General features: G+C 38.7%; 1 protein-coding gene across 1 annotated transcript; it reads right to left on the bottom strand.

Annotated features, from left to right (window-relative positions):
• Positions 1-1,736: 1,736 nt before the first annotated feature.
• Positions 1,737-23,960, bottom strand: bckdk (branched chain ketoacid dehydrogenase kinase). The gene is made up of 11 exons (XM_039778316.1): positions 23,554-23,960; positions 19,612-19,680; positions 19,370-19,480; positions 16,084-16,131; positions 13,478-13,597; positions 11,598-11,696; positions 9,154-9,227; positions 8,509-8,637; positions 5,780-5,869; positions 5,291-5,446; positions 1,737-5,009 (listed from the first exon to the last, which is right to left on the bottom strand). Exons 1-11 carry the CDS (start codon positions 23,797-23,799, stop codon positions 4,865-4,867), a joined length of 1,287 nt encoding a protein of 428 aa, XP_039634250.1. The 5' UTR covers positions 23,800-23,960; the 3' UTR covers positions 1,737-4,864.
• Positions 23,961-24,990: the final 1,030 nt, after the last annotated feature.

Raw genomic sequence — 24,990 nt, 5'->3', positions numbered from 1 at the left:
TCAACATACTATATTATGTCTTTTTTTTAATACTATACTATGGGTTTTTCATAATATTTTCAGATTTATTTCGACATAATGTACTATGACTTTTTTATGACTTCTATCAACATACTATACTATTTATTTTTTATGACCTTTTCGACATACTATACTATGGCTTTTTTTTTTAGCATTTTTATCGACGTACTATACTATGACTTTTCCATTACTTTTTTTAATGATTTTTTCAACATACTTATGCTATGATTTTTTTTAATACTATACTATGGGTTTTTCATGATTTTTTTGACATATGTACAATGTCTTTTTTATGACTTTTTTCAACATACTATACTATGATTTGTTTTAATATAGTATACTGTTACTAAATTTTTCAAAATACTATTCTATGGCTTTTTTATCACTTTTATAGACTTACCATACTATGACTTTTCCATGACTTTTACTATACTATGCCTTTTTTTCAACATAATCATGCCATGAACACACAAACTTTTTATTTTTTATTTTTCAATATACTATACCATGACTTTTTTTCGACATACTATACTATGACTCTTTATGATTTTTTTGACATGCATACTATAACTTTTATTTTTATGACAAACTATATTATGACCTTTTCATGAAACTGCTTTCATATTTTTTTCAAACTGAAAATTCAACAGATTGATCACAAATGAGTAAAAAATAAATAAATAAATAAATAAATAAAAAGACCAAAGGAAGAGTTAATTTCCAACCAAGTAAAATTTAATGTCTAAAGAGTCCTGAACAAAAACTAAAATAATGCATTTCTCTTCATGAGCCAGCAGAGGGCAGACAGTTCACATTTCATTCTACAGCCTGGCTGCCAGAGCTACAATTTTTAAGAGACCTTCAACATTTTACCAGTAACATTTTTGGAATAGAAGAAATTCTCAGAATGATTTTTTTGACATAGTATATTGACTTTTTTCAATATACTATAGTATGACTTATTATACCTTTTTGCGACATACTATACTATGGCTTTTTTTTCGACATATTATACTATGACTTTTTATGATTTTTTTTAAACATTTAATACAATGATTTTTTATGACCTTTTTCGACATACTATACTATGACTTTTTTTATCATTTTTATCTACGTTATACTATGACTTTTTTCGAAATACTTTACGATTGTTTTTTTTCAACATACTATACTATGACTTTTTTGTAATACTATACTATGGGTTTTCATGATTTTTTGACACACATACTATGACTTCATGATTTTTTCAACATATTTATGCTATGATATTTTTTAATACTATACTATGGGTTTCTCATGATTTTTTCAACATAATGTACACTGTCTTTTTTATTACTTTTTTCGACATACTATACCATGATTTGTTTTAATATAGTATACTGTTACTATTTTTTTTCGAAATACTATACTATGGCTTTTTTTTATCACTTTTATAGACTTACCATACTATGACCTTTCCATGACTTTTACTATACTATGCCTTTTTTTTAACATACTATGCTTTTTGATTTTTTTCAACATAATCATGCCATGAACACTTGCTATGAACGTTTTATTTTTCAATATACTATACCATGACTTTTTTTCGACATAATACCGGTATACTATGACTTCTTCATGAAACTGCTTTCATATTTTTTTCAAATTGAAAATTCAACAGATTGATCACAAATGAGTAAAAAATAAATAAATAAATAAAAAGACCAAATGAAAAGTTAATTTCCAACCAAGTAAAATTTAATGTCTAAAGAGTCCTGAACACAAAAGAAAACTAAATTCAGTCTAGGAGACAAAACACTCCATGGCAGCACATAGTCAGTAACATGACTCCAATATCTGGCTTTGTACTGGAGAGGATGTTGAAATGATTTTTTTGTTGTTTGTTTATTCTCATTTTGATCTGCAAAAATTACAAAATCAGACACATGGAAAATAGAAATGACCGTATACGTTGTACATCTTGTTCCCCTTCAAAAACTAAAATAATGCATTTCTCTTCATGAGCCAGCAGAGGGCAGACAGTTCACATTTCATTCTACAGCCTGGCTGCCAGAGCTACAATTTTTAAGCCACCTTCAACATTTTACCAGTAACATTTTTGGAATAGAAGAAATTCTCAGAATGATGCTGGTTACCTTTTAATGTATCTCAAAATGGACACAACCCAAACATTATTTAACAGCGTCTGGCAGCTATGTGGTGTTAACTCCCCCTTTGTTTTACATGCATACAGTACATATTTACTACATCTTCATAACCTTCAAAGCCACAATAAACACATTAATGCATATACACGGCCTCAGCAAGAACACAAGTACCGGTACAGATAATACAGGCCATTCTCAGTCACTCTGGAACTGTGAATTATACGGGGCTATTTTTATTGCATACGTCAAAATAAATACGAGCCTTTCACAAATTAAATTTGTGCAGATTTAATATATCTTACGACTGAAATAACTGGTTCACTTATGTTTTCATAAGGTCTCACAAGCTTCGGGGAACAAGTATATGTAAACTAATTTTGCATTCTGTTTGTGAGGGCAAATTCAAGTGAGCCAGTTGCTGAATTCGTAAGATTAAGAAGTTCCGAATCTTATACTTTTGATAGATTTTCAAAGACAAAAAAACAGTGCCATTTTCTCCATTAGGTCGTTTACACAGTGTATATGATTCTAAAGCTCAAATCAGTCCAAAATCTTAATCTGTATAAAGAAATAAACTGCTTTGAATCCTAACTTCTTATGGTTTCCAAAGTTCATAGATTTATCATCTTGTTAATTACAGCTCAAGATTCACAATTTCCTTTCTGATGAAAAAGAACAAAAGCAAAAACAGCATAAGCTAATATAATAACGAATGCTCCCAACAGATACAAAGTGTAAATTCAGGTTGATGTGTTGCTTCACAACTGGTGCCCACTGGGGAATGTTCAACAACATGTGAGGAGTGCTTGAGTTGGTTAATCATTTGGGCAGATTTCTAAACTTCAGGACTTGGCTTCTTGGTTCTTCTCTGTACTGTATTACATAACTAACTGGAGACTCAGAAAGGCCAGGGTTTGTTAGACACGTTAGGTTCATTTTTTTGAGATCACAACTTGATTATTTTGTCAGTTTTATCCATAATCACACTTCATTTTAACTGATGTTTTTTGTGGTACTCATTTGTAAGTTTTCAGGCTGAGAGGAATGACTGAAACAAACTTGGACATATTTTGGATAGATGATGATAGTTCAGGTGACAGAAGAAGAAAAAAAAAAAGTTTGATAACAAGAGATAACCTTTTAATTTAGTAATTCTTATTAAAATGACGGGCTTAAAAAGCAAAAAGAAAAAAAGAAAAAAATATGGTCGTGTTGGTGCGTGGGGAGTCTGTGAGGGATTGCATTCTTGTTGTTGCACTAGTGACTCAATATGCTTGTAGGATCACAAAAGTGATAGGGGATGCAGCCATAAGGGGATCATGGCAGGTTTGTGGCCATACGTAACAGGTATCAACACACTTTTCTTTCAAAGTGGTCGGACGACATTGTTATTTTTGAAGCATACGGAGACCTTTAGCAGTGACAAGTCGTTGGGGAACTGGGGGAATTTCTAAATTAGCTCCAAAACAACTCAAAATACAAAAAATGTAAATAAAAATAAAAAACACATATGTACATTTGTCGTCTCAAGACATAATAAGTTGTGCTCTGGAGAAAATGAACCTAAAAAAAAAAAATAAGTCTAGCAAGCTTAGCCGATCTGAACGTCCATAGTCGTTGACCCATCTTAAAATGTATTCTTATACAAAACTTTTTTAGAAAAGACAGCAAACTTGCAATACAACGGACACACTTTCAAAAAAAAAAAAAAAAAAGATTTCTATTCATTGTGCAAAGACCAACAACATCTGACATCAAACTAATGAAGCTGACTGACATGGTACGTCTGTGTGAACCGATAAAGGCAACAAAATCAAGACAAGAAAAGTCGGCATGCGGTTGAAGGACTAGCGTCACACAGTAAGGCAACTGAACAACTCGGTTGGCTTCTCTGCCTGAAAGCTCCACAAAAATACTGCTGAACAAAGATGTTAAATGAGCTTTTGGTGTTTGGGAAGTTTATTTTTTTTCTGAGCTGAATTCAAGAGATGGTTTTTTAGAATATCACTACAGTTTGTCAAGAATTGAGGTTTTACAGCACATGCTTTAGCACTTAAGTTATACTTGTGTACTGCGGTTCTCCCTTGTAGACCTTAGATTTAGATACAAACAGCTGATAACGTAGCGGAAGGATCCCGTTATTCAGACTACATGGATCATCGTGAAACATGTGAGCAGCTTTGGGCACTTTGAGGAGATTTTGACAGGATTGCTGGAGTGTCTCAGACGTTGTATTTGAAACATTGAATCATCAAACTGTCTGATCTTATTTTGAGGCTATGAAACTTCAAAGTGAACTTCTTTAAAACTGAAGATTTCTTTCCTTCCTTCCACATTAACGTCAATGTCCACTATCATGCACATCGTTTGTCCCGATAACCTAAACATTCAAAAATTCATACTCCTGTTAAAACTTCAAGACGACATGCCACAGGGTACAAAACGCAGAGGAAAAAAAACAACTATAATCATCGACTTGAGAGCTAACATAGCTTATAATCAGAAAGGCAAAAACAAAACAAAAAACAAGTAGTGGGTTGGTGAATTTGGGAGCTTTCGGACAACATACTGTGTGTAGGCTATCACTTTGTGGACCAAAGTCCTGTAGTCCATTCCAGCCGTAGCTGGTAGGGAACGCTCTGCACTGCTGCATGGCCCAATTCCCTAGGTTGGGATCTACGAGGATGACCGAAGCTTTACACTCGGAAGCTCTCTCCTTTGCCGTCAATGTGGCGCAGACGAAGGTAGACATCAGTGCCGATGCCCTGCATAGACTGTACGGACAGAGAACCGCCTAGGTACTCAGCGTAGGCCCTGGACGTGGGCAAGCCGAAACCAAACCTGCAGAAGACAAAGACACAGACTTTTAGAAATCAACTGTCAATGCCAGAACGCCTGGTACCTTTTTTGTTAGTGTAGACTTAGGCAAAATCTTAAAAAATGTCAATGATTATACCAAGCCAGGTCAAAGGGATACTTGGCCGATTTCAATCTAGCTCTGTGTCATCTTTGTGTGGGAACACACCATTTATCTAAACACACTGCCCACACTGGCATGACACAGAGCTGGATTTAAAATTGACAAAATATCTCTCCAAGTGACTGCACTTTTAAATTCTCACCCATGCATAGGGTTGGACTGGTTTCCACTGTTGGTAATGTTGTTGAACAAGTTGCTCATGCGGGGATCCTGTGCACTCTCCTCAGCCGTGCTAAAGTGGTAGTCCATCACCTTGTCTATAATATTGTGAGGAATGCCGCCACCACGGTCCGAAATCCTTAAAGATAAAGAAGAAAAAAAAAAAAAGTTATCTTTGGACGCTTTGAGCGACACAACAGTTGACTAGTGTCCTTTTCTTTGGCTTAAATTAAAACCCTCCAGCTTTCTTAAAACACCAGCTAAGACTTAAGTATTTTCATACTTAAGGCAAGGAGTTAAATGGCAGCCACGCCGTAGGATTAGATTTATAGTTAAGTGCTGGATCTTATCCTTTGATAGCAACACCTGAAGGGCCTCTCCAGACAAACACCCCTATGGAACTTGAATATTGCTTTATAAATAAGTATTTTTCATTTAAACCAGTAGCAATTGTACAGACATAGCCGCTCACCTGATGACAAAATCAATGTCGTTATTGGCAATGGTGACGACCACATCAGGCACATTGTATGGGGTGTCCAGATGGCTTTCCATGGTGGCCCTGAGGAGACAAATAAACAGATGTCATTGGGAGTAAATGGTCAGTGTGCAAAGTGTGCTCTCATTTCATAAAAGACTCAAGGGTCAAGTCTAGCTTGCAGACATGTTAGCCAGGGACAGCATGAAACCCCATAAAACCATGAGGAGGAACACCTGATGCCAAAACCTATTATTAAGATATTTGTTGATTCCGAAAAGGCTGTTTTTACTGATAAGAGTGATTGTTAAAATATATGAAGCACAGGTTATTACACTTTCTGTGAACGGTAGATAATAATATACTAATAATTCATTCGAAAAAGGATACAAAGGGAGATGAATTACGCCACATTCTGCCCTGACTACACAATGGTGGAACGAGCTGCTGAGTCCCAAGTGACTTCAGCACAGCAGAAACCCTACACATGTTCTGTCGCACACTGAAAACGCTGTTACTCAGATGGCATCCTGGCCCTGTCTATTTCTAGATTTTAAAATGTAGCACTTGAAGCAGTTTTGCTTATTTGATGAATTGTATGTACTCGCATCAATGCACTTATTGTAAGTCGCTTTGGATGGAAGCAAGGCTGGGACCATATGCTTTTGTCCCGATACGATTCTTTGACGGGTGCAGATTAGATTTGTATTGCCATTCTACAAGTATTGTGATTCGATAGTATTGAGTATTGAGATTTTCTTTGCCTTCCTTAACAAAAAAAAAGATGAATAATACACTTCTAGAGACAACATATCATGAGACATTTCTTAAAAACTACTTGTTGTTGACATGTCAGCAGTGTTGGTCATCTTACTTTAAAAAAGTAATTACTTACAGTTACAAATTACTTTTCCCAAAAAGTAATTGAGTTAGTAACTCAGTTACCACATTGTAAAAGTAATTAGTTACTCAGCAAAGTAACTGTGACGTTATTTGTTGTTATATGTTATACGTTATATGTTCTATAACGCCATCACGTTCCATAACATCTTTAACGTCAAAAGATGTTTATATTGACTGATTGAAGGATAAAAACACTATATACACACCGTATTTTAGAACATTTGGTATTTATTTGAACTCAATAGATTGCAGCCTGCCATATGATATGCATAGAAATAAAAACATAAAAAATAAATATTGAAAATAAAATTAAGACACACAAATGTAAACTTGGGTAAAAAGAAACAAAAAAGGAAAATCTGGCCATTAAGTAGTGCAAATCTCTAACTGTATATTAGGCCTACTGCACAGTAAACAGAACACTATCCAACTCTTTAAACAGAGTGGCTCGGTCGCATTCGCTAGAGATCATGCTAGCTGCATTTGGGCTTGGGGTTGGGCTAGCAGCAGCAACAAGTGTCGTATTAGCATGTTAGCATATTAGTGTTGATAGGCAAGGCAAGGCAGCTTTATTTATGTAGCACATTTCAGCAACAGGGCAATTCAAAGTGCTTTACGTAAAACATGAAAGAGCATTCAGAAAATAATTAAAAACAATTTAAAAACATTCAAAGTCAAGAATAAAATTTACAGTGCAGTATAAGAATTTAAAAAGAAAAAAACTGCTATGCACTGTTAGGCACTGTTCTAGGCACTATTAAGCCCTGTTAGGCAATATTAGGTACTGTTAGGTAAAACATTAAAACAGTTAAACTTTTAAATGCAGATAAAATAGGTTATTTAAAGAAAGGCAAGATCAAAAAGAAAGGTCTTCAGCCTTGATTTAAAAGAACTGAGAGTTGAAGCGGACCTGCAGTTTTCTGGGATTTTGTTCCAGATATGTGGAGCATAAAAACTGAATAAAGGTGCTTCATAAGATTCGAGTTGCTTGAGGCAGACGTGGATAAAGTCTTTTTCCTGTACATAGCGTGTATGTTACATAAACATTCTTGCCTTTAATTTCAATGAGCGAGAAGTAGTGCCGGTACTTCCAGTTCGAGGACGCTACCTTTGAATTTCCCTGGCTCGCCATTGTCGCAGTCTTGTGTTTAGTGGTAGTCAGAGCGTGCAGTGAGACAGGGTGAGCAGGGCATCCGCCCACCCAGCCAATGATCATCGCATTTGCAACGGTGTCATCATCCCCCCCCCCCGTTCTCTCCAGGCAGCTGATGTGTAGCCAAAGCCTGACACCTCGCGCTTCATTCAATCAAATTGTAGTAACGCCCACTTCGCATTCTCAGTAACGATAATGGCGTTGCAACGATGGGAAAAGTAATTAATTAGATTACTGAAAAAATAACGCCGTTAGTAACGCCGTTATACTTAAACGCTGTTACTCCCAACACTGCATGTCAGTCAGTCTGACATTTATTTCATTCGTAAAGAAGTACATTTCTGCATTTTCTGCTTTCACTCTGTTTTACTGGAAACAAATATGATGTAGTCGGGTTACCGTATAAACAGAAAATATTTAGGTCAATCATTGGCAAAACAGTCGCAAAAAACAATAGGCTACGTAGTTTTTTTCCCCCCAAACCTAGATAGTGTCAGCTAAATGAATGTAATGTAATTGTAGGTTGTACCGAGAACTGATCATTCCATCCAAACTTGAGAAAAAGAAAATGCTACACTGTGATCTCCATCTCTAGATCTCAAGGTCTTTCAACAACAGGAGGTGGATCAACACCGACATGTGCAGTATGTATGAGTGGTGAGGTTACCTCATGGCATTCTTGAGGAGCTCGGGCAGGATGTAATCCAGAGGCAGAGGGATGAAGGGGAAGCGAGCTGCTACGTGCCCGTTGATCCTCACTCTGGGCGAGTTACCGTACTGGTGCTCACACAGGCGCCTGGTGGACCGAAGGAACCGTTAATGTTGACCATGGTCACCATCCCAGGTTAGTGTGTTAGCAGGCTAGCATTTGATAATTAGCACTAAATGCAAAGTAAAGCTGAGGCTGATGGGAATGTCATTAGTTTTGCAGGTATAAACCAAGGTCATAAACCAAAATATAGCACAGATTTTGACCGGATGGTGCTAGATAAAAAGTGAAGGGGTCAGCAAAGCTATTACAATTCATACTAAAAGGACAATTTATGCTTTTGTGTTAAATTATTATACATCGATCATTTCCAAGCTGATTATTAGTCCACAAAGTGTGTGAACTTTCTGTAAAGTCTGTAAAAATCACAGACTCTAAAAAAGGTCATTTTGATAAGATTACAGAGGGTAAACAACATTCACAGCTCCAGGCGCTGAAACGCGTTTGTTTTTGAGTTTATCAGCTGAACTTTGACTTCCCTCAGTCAACAAAGTGCTCATTTAGAAGGGGAAAGTCATCTAAAGGGGATAAATAAACACCTACCTGGCAAAGTCCACCCACTTCTCAACGATCTTTTTCGGGGAGAGACGTCTGCATATCATCCCAACAAAATCAGGCTGAAACAAGAACAGAAATATTTAACTTTTCACTCAAATCAAATAAACTGTGTGTGTGTGTGTGTGTGTGTGTGTGTGTGTGTGTGTGTGTGTGTGTGTGTGTGTTATATATATATATATATATATATATATATATATATATATATATATATATATATATGACTGTAGTTTTTCTCAATCTGTAATAATAATAATTACTACTACTACTACTACTACTAATAATAATAATAACAACAATAATCTTTATTTATAGAGCACTCAAAATCCACCGCTGTAGTTGTGTGGGATTTTTTCTCCTAATGTAGATCCAGCTCCTTAATTAATTAATTCACTTGATGCGACACATTAAAATACCATTTCAACTGTTGCTTCCCAACAGCTAAAAGTATTCCCCAACAAATGCACTGTATCCTCTTGTTTAAGTAATGTTTGCTAAAAACTACAATGACCTGGGGTCTCATTTATAAACGTGGCGTACGCACAAAACGGGGCTGAAAATGGGCATACGCCACTTCCCACGCAAAGGTTGTGATTTATGTATTGCTATGATTTGAATGTGCAGTCCTCCCGCAAATTCTGAACCATGCGTACGCACATTTTGGAGACAAAATAGGAATTGGCGACGCAGATGGTGAGGTGATGAACTGAAGTCAGACTGCAGAGAGTAAATGGGAATAAGATTACTCGTAATATTTTCTAGTATTGATGCCTCACGCACATTCTTTCACTCCATATCATCCACATTACCATGAAGATGAAATCCAGCAGTGTTATTTGCGCTTGTACTGAGTGATAACTGTTCCATAAACCCCTCCAACTCAAATCTTAAATAAAAATGTGTTCTTAATATTTAAATCGGCGCTGTCTCGCCGTGACATTGTCCGCTACGGAGCGCAGGAGGAGGGGATGGCCCGACTGCATGGAATACATTAATACCCTACCATTAGATAACTGCAGAGCACAGTGTAAATAACTAAATATATGTCTTTAAAACTGTGCATATATCATCAAATGTCAAAGTCTGGAAATACAGCTGTTGCTCTCACGCAATCGTTACCCTTAATGTCCTCGTTATCGGTCCAAACTTTAATACTGTTCATGACAAAACCTGCATGAAGAAAAGTATGTTTGCCTATTACATTTCGTCTTCAAATTGTATCTCGGGGTGGGGGATACCACTAGTTGATGCTGTGTTGTCAAGGTGTTAACAATCACAAATTGTTGTAAACATATAAATACTGCAGTGACCCCGTGCGCAATGCTGCATGATGGCACTGCTGGCCCTGCAGGAGGACTACGCTAATGGAAGAATCAGGAGAAAAAGAGACTTCAGGGACCATGACGATGACTGGCTAATATGCCGATTTAAATTCCCTAATATAGCTGTAATAGTAATAGTAATATAGCTGCGCTCTTGGATCTATGTACTGAATTGGGTCCAGTAGAGAGGACAACGCACCGGAACCGTGCCATATCCCGGTCCTCGCCACTATGGTGGAAACCGGCTGTTTCCAGAGGGAAATGTCAGACAGCTAAGTGTTTTTTTAAATAAATATTATATATAATCTTCAACTTTATCACTAAGGCTTGTTTGAATATAATATATAGTTCTGTTAAATCTTATTATATACATCTGGTATATCGAAGCTGTCCCCGAGTGCCATAATGCCTGCCGTTTTGGAAGATTTTATTAATAAAAGGGTAGTCTATAGATCCGGTTTCCCTACACTGTGCGACAACAGGCCGAAATTATAAATCAATTGGCAGCAAATCCCAAGCGTCTGAGAGGTTTTTTGCTTTTTCTCCGCCAGTCGTCACGATTCGGCATGATTCGGTGTAACGAAAGTTAAACAACTGCCAAGGTCATTAACATACTGATCAGCATTCACGAGGTGCTTTGCATTGACTATTTATGGTTAAAAGTGGGTGTGTACAGGGCGGGATAAGAGGCTGATCCACGTACGTACGCTTGTAGTCAATCTGTGATTTATAAAGGGAACATTGCTTACAGGTGTGCGTACACACGGTTTTATAAATCTGACTTTTTTTCGGCGTACGCCAATTTGGGCTTTTGGGCGCACGTACACTTATAGTAAGGATCCTACGCACAGTTTTATAAATGAGACCCCAGCTGTTTTAGGAAATGACTGAGCTTTTTAAAGATCCATGTCTTCAGTAGGAACTACTGGGCTTTGGGCTGAGAGCTACATACTAAATGGGAAAGTCAGACGTTACTGGGAAATGTGACGTTGTAGAATACTTGGACAACCAACGAGCCTAACTCTAGGCTAACCACATATCCTACTCCAGGGAAACAACACAGGACAAATGTTTAAACTAAGTTTGAATCCCAGAAACACTCAGACGTACATTGTCCTCGTGGAGGGCGAGGTGGTGCGTGGCCAACATTCGGATTCCCAGACGAGAGCACAGTGTTGTATCCAGGAAGCTGCGGATGATTGCCTCATCCTGCAATAGTAGGAAAAAACAGCTAATGAAACCCATCAAATTAAGACCGATTTGCTCTAAAACTAAAATCTAAACTATTAACTAACCTTGTTGATTTTAAGAGCAGATTAGTAGATTTCATTAGCAAAAAATGACAGATTCAAGAAACCTTTAACGCTTCTTAAAAAGGATGATAGAATGCAAAACAGAGTTTACCTTGTCATAGTTGAATTATGACAGTTCGGTGGGTAAAACAGGGCATACATAGAACCTTTAAGTCCCATTGACAACACTTTCCTATGCAAAAACAATTTGAAACTGCTGCTGAAAACGGTCAAATCTCAACCAAGCTAAAAGTTGACGTCAACTCCTCAACTCGTCCTTATTTGGCTCTACCTTCTATCTTTGTAATGCCCCAAAATTTACATAGGCCACTGACTGATCTGAGGTCAGTTAGTCTTCTGAATAGGTCGCGCAGATCTCAGAAATTGTATACATTGTTCGTCTGCCATTTCATTACTTAATTCACTTCTGAGACTTTTTTATGCGAGAAATCAAGTATGTAGAGCTCAAATATGGGCCGTTTTACTAAAATTGATGGCTAATTGCAAATTTTGTATGATTGTCGGACTTCAGGAGCTCCACAATCTGCCGTGAGACTGCCGGCCGGGTTTGATGCCTTCCCGGTCGGCCTCTCTCCCTTCACTGACCCATTATATGAGCTGGAGCTCTGTCAGGATCTCACACACGAGCTGCGCCGTGTACTTTAGAAAAGAAGAAAGTTTGGAAGTTTTTCCAAGGATATTGAAAATGAACCATGGTCATAAATACATTGTTCCAGGCTGTAAAACGGAATACTGGCCCAGAACAAAGTGTTTAGAACGAGTATATCGGACAATGGAGCGTGATCTAACGCAGCGCTGCAGAGGACGTGCCTGCAGGGATTCACTCTACGCTAAATTTTTCCTGCGCTGACTAGCTACAGGCAGAGTTGTGATTCTTTGGTGAAGGTTTTTTATGTCCCAAGGGTAACGTTACAACAACACTAGTTATAATGGAAGTGTCGAAACATTTTGTCTCAGACAGTGTGTCTGTGTGCGCGCGTGTGCGTGCGTGTGTGCGTGCGTGTGTGCGTGCAGCTCTGTGTCTGTCTGTGTCTGTGTGTGCAGCGCTGTGTCTGTCTCGTCAGAGCTCCTGAAGTCCGACACGTCTTACCAAATTTGCAATTAGCCATCAATTTTTGTAAAACGGCCCACATTTGAGCTTTATATAGTTGATTTCTCGCGTAAAAAAAGTCTCTGAAGTGAATTTAGTAATGAAATAGCAGACAAATAATGTATAACTTTGCAGTGTCTTAGATATGAGACCTGCTGTCTCGTCTCCAATGTATGTGTATGTGCTTCGCTCAAACAATAAGCACGCAGCTCATCTAAATATTCATGAGCATACCATATTTGGAAGAAAAGCTGTCGTTCCAAATAGGGCCATATTCACAGGGTATTCACAGACCCATAGAATAGCACCTGGGCCATTTCCAGCCCAACCAATGTTACATAACCCATTAGGAGACCTTAAGGAACAGTGTGAAATACCCTATATAACCATTCTATCACCCCTTTAAGACATAAATTTAGAAGCTTAACAGAATCTTTCCAACAGCTGGAGGACACTTAAATTACGCTGATGAACTATAGAAATGTCCTCAATTAAATACTCTACACAGGCTATCATTACAAAGTCATTTGTGGGGAATCCTTTCCAACATGGGGTCCATCCAGCAGTTTTGGAGGTGCAGTTGTTACCTGGATGTGTCGGCGACACTCTCTGAAGCCCTGGGCCAGCATGGTGACCACATCTTTGTGGTCGTCCAGCAGCTGCTGCACCAGTTTACAGAACTGTGCCTCCTCGTCCTGATCCTTGATCTGTAAACAGAAAGGGACACTTCAAATCTACTCTTTAAAACGTGACATCATTATAAAGCTCTACTAAGACAGGCCTTTTATATACTTTTAAGTATATTTTATATGTTTTATTAAGATGCTTTTTTTTGTTCCCGTTTAAATATGATGTTAATGCAACACTTCCTCCATGTTTACCTGTTGTCAAATTCAGCATATAGAGCGTAGGCCTGCACGATAAATCGTTATAAAATTGTAATCTCGATCGCGATTTAATTTTTAAATGACTTAAAAAAAAAAAAGTTTCTCCTTTGACATTGACATGTTTTAATTATGTAAAGACATGTTCAAGGATAGAGCCTGTATCAAGGCCATATTTAGTGTATGTAGTATTTATTTGGTAGCCTACTGTACTTATTAAATGGCCAGTATGTACTTTTATCTTCTTTATTCATTGAAGCCTCTATGTTAACAGGCTTGCACATTGATGCACAATGTGCTATAGGTGCCAAAGAAAATCTTTGTTTGGTACTGCCAATTTGTATTGTTTTGTCCTGGTTCACGTGTGCAATAAACATAACACTTTGTGAGAAAAAAATCGTGGCAGAGAATCGTGATATCAATTCTAAGCTAAAAAATCGTGATTCATATTTTTCCCCGAATCGTGCAGGCCGTGCAGGTCTACTTTCTCCCTTTATTCCCCCCAGAAAACAGAAATATTTAAGTTTTTACTCAAACCATCAATGAAACTCTTTTTAATGTGAAAAACCTGCAGAAAGTGTTGAATTCCACTGACAGTAGCTTCAAAATGATAAACAAAAAAACCCTGCAAAGTAGAAGCTACTTGAATTAATGAGCAAATGAAAACATTATTTCTTTTTGTATTAGTGCTGTGGAAATATGCATTATGTACATTCTTAATACACTATAATTTACCTATTACAGTACAGATAACTCCACCCCCTTTTTAATGTGGTTTAGTCAGCCTTTATAGGCTATAGCACCCAGAGTCCAAAAAGCATGGGTAGTCGGTTCTTACACATAAAAGATCTTATGTTCTCCGATAATCAAATATCTATTTTTTAACCCACATAACAGTTCAGAACTATTATAGTCAACTCCTGCTAAATAATCTAAATGTAGGAACAAATGGGTACCAGCATGTCTACAGTGCAGAACAGAAAACGTGTTCAGCAGGTCTGGCGCTGTCTGCAGTTTTACATCTACTAACACAGAGCCAAATGAACAAACTTATCATATCTTCCAAGAGCTCAACAATGGGAAAAGAGTTAAATACAGAGCCGAGGCTTAGGCGGTTTACTGTCACTGTCAACCAAGAAATAACTGAAGAAGCCTGGCTTACATTCCACACTGTACATGTTTACAGAAACTCAATCCATCCTGACATTGGGCTGGGCGATATACAGCCGTTCCCCTAGGTTGACTGCTTCAGCCTGGCGGATGGGTCCGGAGGGGTGCTACCACCACACCAAATTCATGCTCTCAAGTGAACACTCTAAAAGTCTCATATTATATTTATCAGTTACTTTTCAACGACAATGTTATCTTCACTTTAACTGCAGTTTAGATAACACACTCGACTGTCGTGCTGTTACAAACGTGAACTAACCAGACACTTGCCTCGTTCATGGATTCACGGCAGTGCGTTGCTGCAGAATGATTAGAGGGGAAACGCAATGGATATCTGCCGTTATTTTTGGCATAAAAAAAAAAAAAAAACCTTGCTGGGAGTTCCCGTTGGCCTGGCCTGTACAATTATAGGGTAAACACTGATATAGAATGTTTTCTGGTAATTTAATAAATTCATAAAGTCTATATGAAATGGTAAAACAACTGAATTAAATGAATGAAAAGTATTTTCTCATTTTATTAAGAACTTTAGTGCAAAATGAACACAACGTGCAAGGATCAGAGCGTAAAACGTCATCCAAATGACGTAAATATTTCCATAACGCAGTTCGGCCACTAGTTTTTCCAACATTTGCGATAGCAACCATATAGAAAAATATCTAATATAGACATTTTTATATCATTTTTTTAGATATCAATTTAGTGCCCAGAGAACTTAAAAAAGGCACAACGATGTTCTGAGTGCAGCTGTGAATAGTCGCATTTTGTAAAAAGTAAAAAACAAAAAAGGTGTTTGTGAAACATGAGGGTTTGCATCTTTTTGTCATTTATTCATACCTGCAAATCAAATACCTTACCTAAATAATGGAAAAAATAACACTTTATGGAAATAGGAGTCAGGGCAGCACACGGATTGGCTAAGTGTTGAACAGATCAACCAATCCTGGGACTGCTACATGCAGGCAGATCAAAAGTCTTGACAACAAATGTTCACACTTCCCGTTTATGATCATGAGTAAAACCACTCCCTGAGAAATGAAGTCATTACCCTGTGTGTGGGTTTCCTGTTTGTCTGTGTGTGTGTGTGTGTGTGTGTGTGTGTGTGTGTGTGTGTGTGTGTGTGTGTGTGTGTCACTCACCGAGGGAAAGTCACTGAGCATGTGGTAGGCTCTGATGTACAGTTCATGCTGCAAGAAAGCACAGGAGAGGCTGTAGTTAGACAGATTTTCTGTGATTGTCCATCCAACCATTAAGCATCACATCACCAGCACCGGCCCCCTGACTGGGCCCCGCACCACTGACAAGTCACACGTGGCTAATATTACAGAACATTTCAGGATGCGTCCAAACAAAGTTGACCAACTCCTCCCCAGGAAACATTAAAACTAAATTAAACTTTAATTCATAACCTGGATGTCCTGATGTGTATCTGTTGAAACTCAAAAATCAGCTTCAAGTATTGTTTTCTTTTTGATAGAAAAGCTGATAGAGCAAGTAAAGCCCCCGACCTACATTACAACTGGTGGTGTTATAAAAGGAGCGGCGCTTTATGTAATCTGCACAGACGAGCTCCAGAAAGGAAGGAATCTAGGTGAAAGTTCATCAGCAAGACATGAAGAGTTGGTCAATCGTACTGCTGGGAAAAACAATGTTCCCACCCTGGAGACAAACCACAAACTCCCACTGAAAATAAAAGAAACATGGTACGCGTTTCCGCGACCGTGAATAGGATAAGTAGTTACAGATAACTGATGAATGATCAAGTTGATACATCCAGACTCTTACATCATTTCATTGTTTGTGAATCTGCATGCAAATAGTTTCTTTTAAGATAATTTTGGGCCTTTATTTATAGAGGACAGCTGAATACATGAAATGGGGAGAGAGGGGGGGGGGAATGGCATGCAGTAAAGGGCTGCAGGTTGGAGTCGAACTCTGGGCCACAGCATCGAGGAGTAAACCTCTTTATATGGGCGCCTGCTCTACCAGGTGAACTATCCAGGCACCCCCAGCCATGCAGATAGTTTTGGAGATTTTATTGGAGAATTCTGTGTGTGGCTTGGCCACCACATTCATACATGGGGGTTTAAAAAGGAATTTTGTTTGTCCCAAGTGGCATTTGAAAAACTCAACTACAATGCGTCTTTCCACGAACTGTGCCCTGGTTGCTCTGGATATTCAAAAAACGTCACTGTGGACAGTTGTCATTGGAATGACCGTCTCCTGAAGAAACCAGTCCCTATGAAAAGTGTTAGAAGTAGAAAGTGTTTGGAAATTGTCATGGGCAGAAGAGCATTCAACAGAACAAGTGTAGTACGTATCACTGGTTCATACAATAGGAGACGACCCCCCCAGAAATTTCTACTTCGCTACAGGCTAATTAACTTACTTTTTAACTAGCTAGCAAACAATGTAATGTTTTGTTGAGGAATAGCTACAGGCTAATTAACTGACTTTTTGTTTTTTTAAACCATGTATTTATTGAAATATTTGTACATTTTACAGACAAAAACAGTACAAGGCACATAACATAAAACTGGCTTTTTAGCTAGCTAGCAAACAATGTAATGTTTTGTTGAGGAATAGCTACAGGCTAATTAACGGACTTTTTAGCTAGCTATCAAACAATGTAATGCTTTCTTGAGGAATAGAGACCAGCTGAAAATGTATGGTTTACCCTCTTTTGTAGCCTACTTACTAGGTCCCAGCAGCACAATAAACTATTTAATTTTGGTTTACATCAATTACCTTGTATTCACTTAAACATAATTCGTTTTGAATTGTGCAATACAGGTATGCTTAATTTTTAACCTGGATTTACTCTGAAGTTTTGCTAAACTCTGATTCAAACTAATCTTAGATTAAATGAATCCTTGTTGGTGCAACCAGCCTAAGATGTCAGCCCTGGTTATATTGGAGTGAAAACAATGGAACTGTGTGGGGAATTTAGCAGCCTGGAGTATAGGAATAAAATTAATCTCATTCTATTTCTATGATCTGGAGTCATGTTTGAGTTTAGTTTATTTATGAAAGGGGACAGTGCAAATTAATAAAACATGGGTTAAAAAAGGCAGAATTAGCCAAAAGGCTATTTTTCATCTGTCGTCCCCTGCCTTCGATGTTAAAAAACAAAATACAAAAAAAACAAACACAAGCAAAGCAAGACAAGACACAACACTAAAGCAGAAAGATATACAACAAGGGAAATCAACAGGGTATAAACTAAAATAAATAAATAAATAAATAAATAAATATATATATATAATTAGAACAGATATAACCATTAAGATCAATAAAAGCAGTATTAAACTAGGAAGAAACAATGAGTAAAATTCATGTATGTTGACTCAAACTAACAGAATAATATATCATAAATAGTGTTAGTGCTGACATGTATACGTATTGACCATCCAGTGTTTTAGCTGCTCAGCAAAAGACGTATATGTGTTTAACTGTCTGATGTAGTTTGGGATTGAGTTCCACTCTCTTGACCCTCTGATGGACCAGGCTAACTGACTAAAAGAACTTTTCTGCATCGGAATAACACAATCTCCTCTTGAGGATCCTCTTGTGACTTGAACAGTATCTGATCTTCTGTTGATATAGACAACAAGTGGCGGTGGAGCTAGGTTATGAATGACTTTATATACCAAACGTATGTTTACATATTTCATTAGGTCTTCCCAGCTTAAAAGCTGGTATTTCTTCAAAATTAAGCAGTGATCGAAATGCTTAGTTTTTTGATCTAAAGTTTTTATGGCTTGTTTGTAAAGTGATTCAAGTGGTTTCAGTGTGCTATTGTTGGCCTGGGACCAGCTTGTCAAACAATAAGTCAGATGGGTGAAAATCATAGAATGTAAGAACATTTTGGCAGCCTCTGTGGACATGTGATTTCTGATGGAACGAAAATTAGCAACATTTAACTTGATTGTTTTACTGATTTTTTTGATGTTGTTGATACATGAGCTCATGTCTATGTATGCATGAGCTTCACGTTTTCAGAATTGTGTGCAAAGTTCAATTTGTGTGTGTGTATATACACACACACAACGAAAAAAATAAAACTGTATACAGCATTTCTTCCTGGCAAAATGTTACGCCAGACACCCAGTTTGTAAAACTGCAAATATATAAATATTGCAATATTTCATCAGTGAGCCACTAAATAGGGGTTTGTATAATTCAGGTTACTCATAAAAGTAAAATTAGCTCCTGTGTCGTTCGAAGCTGGGGACCGACTATTACCTATCTACACCTTAAGAATTTCCTTCCTTTCATTCAAAGTTCAGCCATGACGCTCCTGTGACGTGGCCCAGTTGTCGCTTTCTTATTATAGAATCTGCTGCACGGCCGACACTCCCTCGCTTCATGTACAGCTCCAACACTGTAGCCAGGAGCAGTGTGTCTTGAAAATTGTGTTCTTACCACTTGCAGAATGGTGGGGTTGCAGCCAATGATGAAGGGCAAACTGCGGAAGCCCTTGATGCGATGGGAGATTCGTACAGGCAGCTCTTTGTGTAGGTACTTGGCACTGCTCTGAAATCACATGCACACACAGATGACAGAGACAAGAGAAAGGCAAGTGAGTAAAAAGTCACAGAGATCAAAGAGCTTCTCATTAAAAAAGGTACACTTGGCAGTTCTCTCAATGTGGCTGAAATATTTACCAAGACGTGGTGTCCATCGGGAGACTTCCCAGAATACAGCAGGGTTGCTAAGGTCAGTCGCACTGAGGCCTGGGGAGATATTAACACGTACGATCACATACACATTTACAGTTGCAGGTCACGTACCACGTCATGAAAAACGTGTCTATTTTGCTATTGGAGGGACTATCACATGTGTTAAGAGTAGGGCTGGGTATCATTTAAATAAAAAAACATTACAATACCTGTACCAATACCAGTAGCCCTAAAGGGATACTGATACCCAGAGAGTACTTCATTTGATGCTTTTTCCCCTACTTCATTCTATACCCATCATGTGAATGGAAGCAGCAGGTGTCATGATAGTGGGCCAATCACACATCGCATTTAACCGAAGATCGCTTGCGGCGATTGGCTGCGAGCAAACAAAATAGATTTTTTTTCTAGATCAGGGTACAAAAAGGATCGAAAGCAGGTATGGTTTGACACTACTCGGTACTGGGTTGTTTCGGTCAATACCATAGAAGGTATTGAGTTAATATGCAAATTTAAATGCATTTATATGTATAAAATATATATTTTTGTGTGCAGGGAGTCGACCAGGCTCAGCCACAGAAAGTCACTAATGCTCATCATGTATTATGGGGGAGAAACCTGTTATGTGTCTCCAAAACAGTAAGCGGATAAGTACAGGATTACCAATTCAATGGACAGCTTTACACCTACAGGACAATGATGTGCCACATGATCCCAAGGTAGCACATGGTCACATCAACATGATAGGCACGCTATAGTGTAAAAAGTCTTGAAAATAAACTGTACTAAGTGTTAAGAATATGTAGCTGTTGACACATATTAAACCTGCTTGTAAAGACAGCCTTGATAACCAATAACATCAAGGTTTTATTTAGGTAAGCTCAGCATTGATATTGTCAATGCTTGCTAAAACCCTGTTTACACCGTGCATTAACATGCAATCTGTTTGGATAAGAAAACATGGATGTTAATGAAAGGTGTAAAAAACCAGCAGAAGGCAATTATGATTGGATTAGCCAGACCACATCTGGAGGTAAAAATTGGTATTGTACTGAAATGTCCTTAACCTAATTGATATTGAATCGGAAATGTTACTGAATCAGGACCTTTTGAATTGGAATTGAATCGGGAAATCATTGCCGATGCCCAGCCCTAGTTAATACCAGGTGTAAATAAGGGCCTGACTGGAAGTCTGGAACACCTAAGTCAAACAGCTATTAATTGTAAAAGCTGTAGCTGTGTTTACCCTGCTATAGTCTATATCCACGACGTTCCACTTCCGGGATTGCTCTGGTCCCACCGAAATTCCACCGGATGTCCCTCTTTTCGGCCAGATGTCCGTTACTTTCCGCTTCCTTTGTGTTGGAATTTTAAACTCCGGTGGATTTCAGAGGACTGTGGTTAACTGCTCCTCAGATCTCTGCAGGGTAAATCCAGACAGCTAGCTAGGCTATCTGTCCAATCTGAGTTTTCTGTTGCACGACTAAAACATCCTTTGAACGTTCACATGTTCCACCAAAACAAGATCTTTCCCGAGGCTATTTAGCAGCGGCACCGTGTAGGGCTGGGACGATTCGTCGACGTAGTCGACTACGTAAATGCACCGACACAAATAATTTTATCTGAAGCTAGCCGAGCTCCTCCGCTTATGTGCAGTTTTTTGTCAGGTCGACGGTCCAGTGAGTGAGTCAGAGATAGCAGCGCGAAAGGACGAGCATGGCGAGTGGTTGCGACCCATAAGAGTTCCCCGCCGGCCTCGTTAAGATCGCAAGTTTGGCAAAACTTCGAGACTGTATGGCTGCAGCCTGGAGCCTTGCCCTCCCGCCTGGTGCCGACCCCGCCTCGAAAACGTCGATCTTGGGGTCAGTTCCAGTAGTAGGCTACAGGCGAGAGAGTGGGGGATAAGACGAGGACTGTGTGTCGGCGTTGTTCAGCAGTTGTTGGGTATGTGAGTGGAACTACATCTAACATGTTAACACATATCCGACGCAATCACCCAGATATGCCAATCACTGGAACGAGACAAAAAAACTGTCCAACTTCTCCTCCCTACAGCACTTAACCAGCCTTTAGATACAAATAATTAAAGTTAAATTAAAAGGGAGAAGAGCTTGGATGTTAAACAAGAGCTTATTCATTATTTTACCTACTGTTAAAACAAAAGCAAATACAGGCTACTCTTTTTGCACTTGCTCTGTGTACTTTAAGTTTTCATTTTTGTATTCCTCCTGAAAGTGACTTTATTTTGTGGTTGGATTGATAGCCTACATCTGGCTTCAGGTCACACTACAAAATCATTTTAACTCGAACTGTGTAGTGGTAAACAATTTGAATAAATAGATTTGAACCTTATTGAAATTTGTTTTGTGTAAATTGTTAATAATTGAGCAATGGGAAAATAATCGCTAATTGAAAAATTAATAGTTAGATTAATCAAAAAATGTATTGTTAGATTAGTCGACAAATCGAAAAAATAATCGCTAGATTAATCGTTTAAAAAATAATCGTTTGGGACAGCTCTAGCACCCCGGCTCCGGCAGGTGCTTAGCACCACCCAAGATGATTGTGACTGGTTTAAAGAAATGCCAATAAATCAAATCACTTTTTTCTCCCATCCCGCAATGCTGTGTGGGCTAGGCAGACTCTCCTCTGCAGTGCTGTGAAGGAAGGTCTGGCAATGCGAGACTAACGCGGCTATGACCATGTGAAAAGGTTGTCTCAAGTGCTTCTGCTTCAGATCTGGAAAGTACACAATGTACACATGGGAAATCTAACCTGATTGTGGCTCAAGAGAAAAGAGTCATAAGACAAAAACTGCAGCTGACTGCAATCAGCCACGTGTGTGGTCTTTGAGATCAGTGGCTACATGCACTTACATTTGCATTTTATTTTATACAACTACATTTTTCAATTTCAGCTTACAACATTAGAGTAGGGCATTGTATGATTTGAAAGTAACATGCAGCTGCAAACTGTGAAGAAATACTTGCAGTGTGTGTGTGTTTTGCTCCACACTTTGTGGAAAAAAAGCTGACCAGACAGCTGGAAATCATATGACAAACTATTGAGCCATCCATTTCTTGCCAGGCATAAGAACTCTAATGGTTTGAAAAAAACGAAAGAAAATATGTTTAACAAATAAGAAGAAGGAGGTTGCTGTGGACTTTGTAGATGCATTTGTGAGTAAAGAGCTATCCATGTTTGACGTTTCCGTAAATACAATTATAAGTTGTTTGTACACTGAACTGACTGAGTTTAACTTGACCTCCATTGCTTTAAGGTAACACCGAATGACCGCTTTGTAATGGCAGCTTTTCTCGGTCAACATCAGTGACAACAAATAATGTGAGCTGGCAATATGTCTTAACATGATGGCGTCACTTTGTTCGAGATTAAAGAATGTCAGTAGCTAAACATCATTTTCTCATGGAGCTGCATTCACGTCCTCTGGAGAAAATCGGTCAATAGCGGTTAGGACTAACGTAACGGGCTAGGACATTTTGAATTTTCAAAAATATGTATTTTCGTTTACCCTTAACATTGCAATATCTGGCAAACAAATATAAAGTAGTTACTAGGGTTTTGATTTAATATAGCATTACGTTATATCTAAATTATTTAAAATAAATAAATAACTGCATACATTAATCACAGGTGTTTTATTGGTGACAGTTTCTCCAAGTTGTAGAGAGAAGTCGAGGTTTTTCCCGAGAAGGCCTACTTACGTAGCTAACTAGCCAGCTAACGTTAGCTTTGAATCGGATCGGTCATCCATGTAGGAAAAATACGTATTTAATTGTCTTTTCAGTGTCAATGAACGCAACACAAACCTTGCTAACAGCTAGCATTACTATCAAGCTACATCTAGCTTACTCCCTCGTTGCCCCGTTCGGGAAGGTGCATCGGGAAAAAAAGTCACTTTATTACCTTTTCTGCGGAAACGTCGATTGCGGACTGGTTGTAAAACGACGTGACAGTCTTCGACCGCTCTCTTGACATCTCTGAGAACCCCTGCATCGAGGACGTGGACCGAAATCTGCGGCTTCCCGTGCTTGACATCAGCGGCACTGTTTTGGTGAGGGGGTCCAGCAGGAGGCTGCCCAGCCTCGGCCTGGCCCTGCAGGTAGCACCGCTCAGCATCTCCGCCGCAATACTTGTCAGTCCCGGACGCATGTGGAAACGAGCAGTGTGTGTGAACACGGCTGTCCTGTTCCCGTACTAGCACTAAATTCTAGAGTTGCAACGAGGCCATTAGGGTCGCGTCGTAATGGTGCACAAAGGCACGTTACGTATCTGAGTACAGTAGAGAGAGGGTACAGGAAGGGCTTTGTGCGCATTGGCCAGTGGGGAGAGATCTGGGGCGACGACATGAGAGATGAACCAATCAGTCAGTTAGAGGCGGAGCGAAGAACCACACCAACAACACAGTGTCCAGCTGCCGTCGGTCATAGATATATAGCCGTCGGTAAACAAGTATCTCAGCCTGATCGGATCCCTCTATTACTCTCCAAACCCCAAACACAAATAAGATAAGACTATCCTGGGGAAAATTGCTGTGCAGCAGTTGCAATACAAAATTCAAAGAATGCAGTTTACAAAGAATGCAAATATACAAAAGATAACAAATAAGTTAAGTACTGCAATTTATAACTAATTTGAAATATCTTATATATTGTTGTGTAGCTTAACCTATAATAACACACCATCATATTAGTTTATTTATATTTTGTATTAGTTGTATTAGCTAAATATGCAAAGTCACTAAAGCTGTCAAATAAATGTAGTGGAGTAAAAAGTACAATAGTGGCTTCCAAAATGTAGTAGAGTGTAACTGGTCCTTACTGGTACACTACATGGCTGGATTAACCTGATACGGAGCCCCAAGGGCAGAACATTTCCTGTTAATTCAATTCAGATACATTTTATTTATAGTATCAAATTATAACAAGAGTTATCGCAAGACACTTTACAGATAGAGTAGGTCTAGACCACACTCTATAACATACAAGGACCCAACAATTCTAGTAAATCCCCCGAGAGCAAGCGTTCAGTGCGACAGTGGCGAGGAAAAACTGCCTCTCAGGAAGAAACCTCCGACAGACCCAGGCTCTTGGTAGGCGGTGTCTGACGGTGCCGGTTGGGAGTGTGATGAACAGTGGCGTACTAGTCACAATAAAGATAATGGAACATTGACTAGAAATATTAGTTGTAGTAGTTCATGGCGTAGCAGGGCACTGCAGGGCGTTACAGGGTGTAGCTGTTGCCGTGGTCTTGCTCCGTGCCCTGCAGTGCCCTGCTATGCCCTGCTACGTCCTGCTGTGCCCTGCAGTGCCCTGCTACACCCTGCAGTGCCCTACTACGCCC

The sequence above is a fragment of the Perca fluviatilis genome, chromosome 16 (assembly GCF_010015445.1).
Source record: "Perca fluviatilis chromosome 16, GENO_Pfluv_1.0, whole genome shotgun sequence".
In the NCBI taxonomy this organism is placed as follows: Eukaryota; Metazoa; Chordata; class Actinopteri; order Perciformes; family Percidae; genus Perca; species Perca fluviatilis.
The sequence above is the reverse complement of the archived record's forward strand: the minus strand, read 5'-3'. Positions and strand labels throughout refer to the sequence as shown.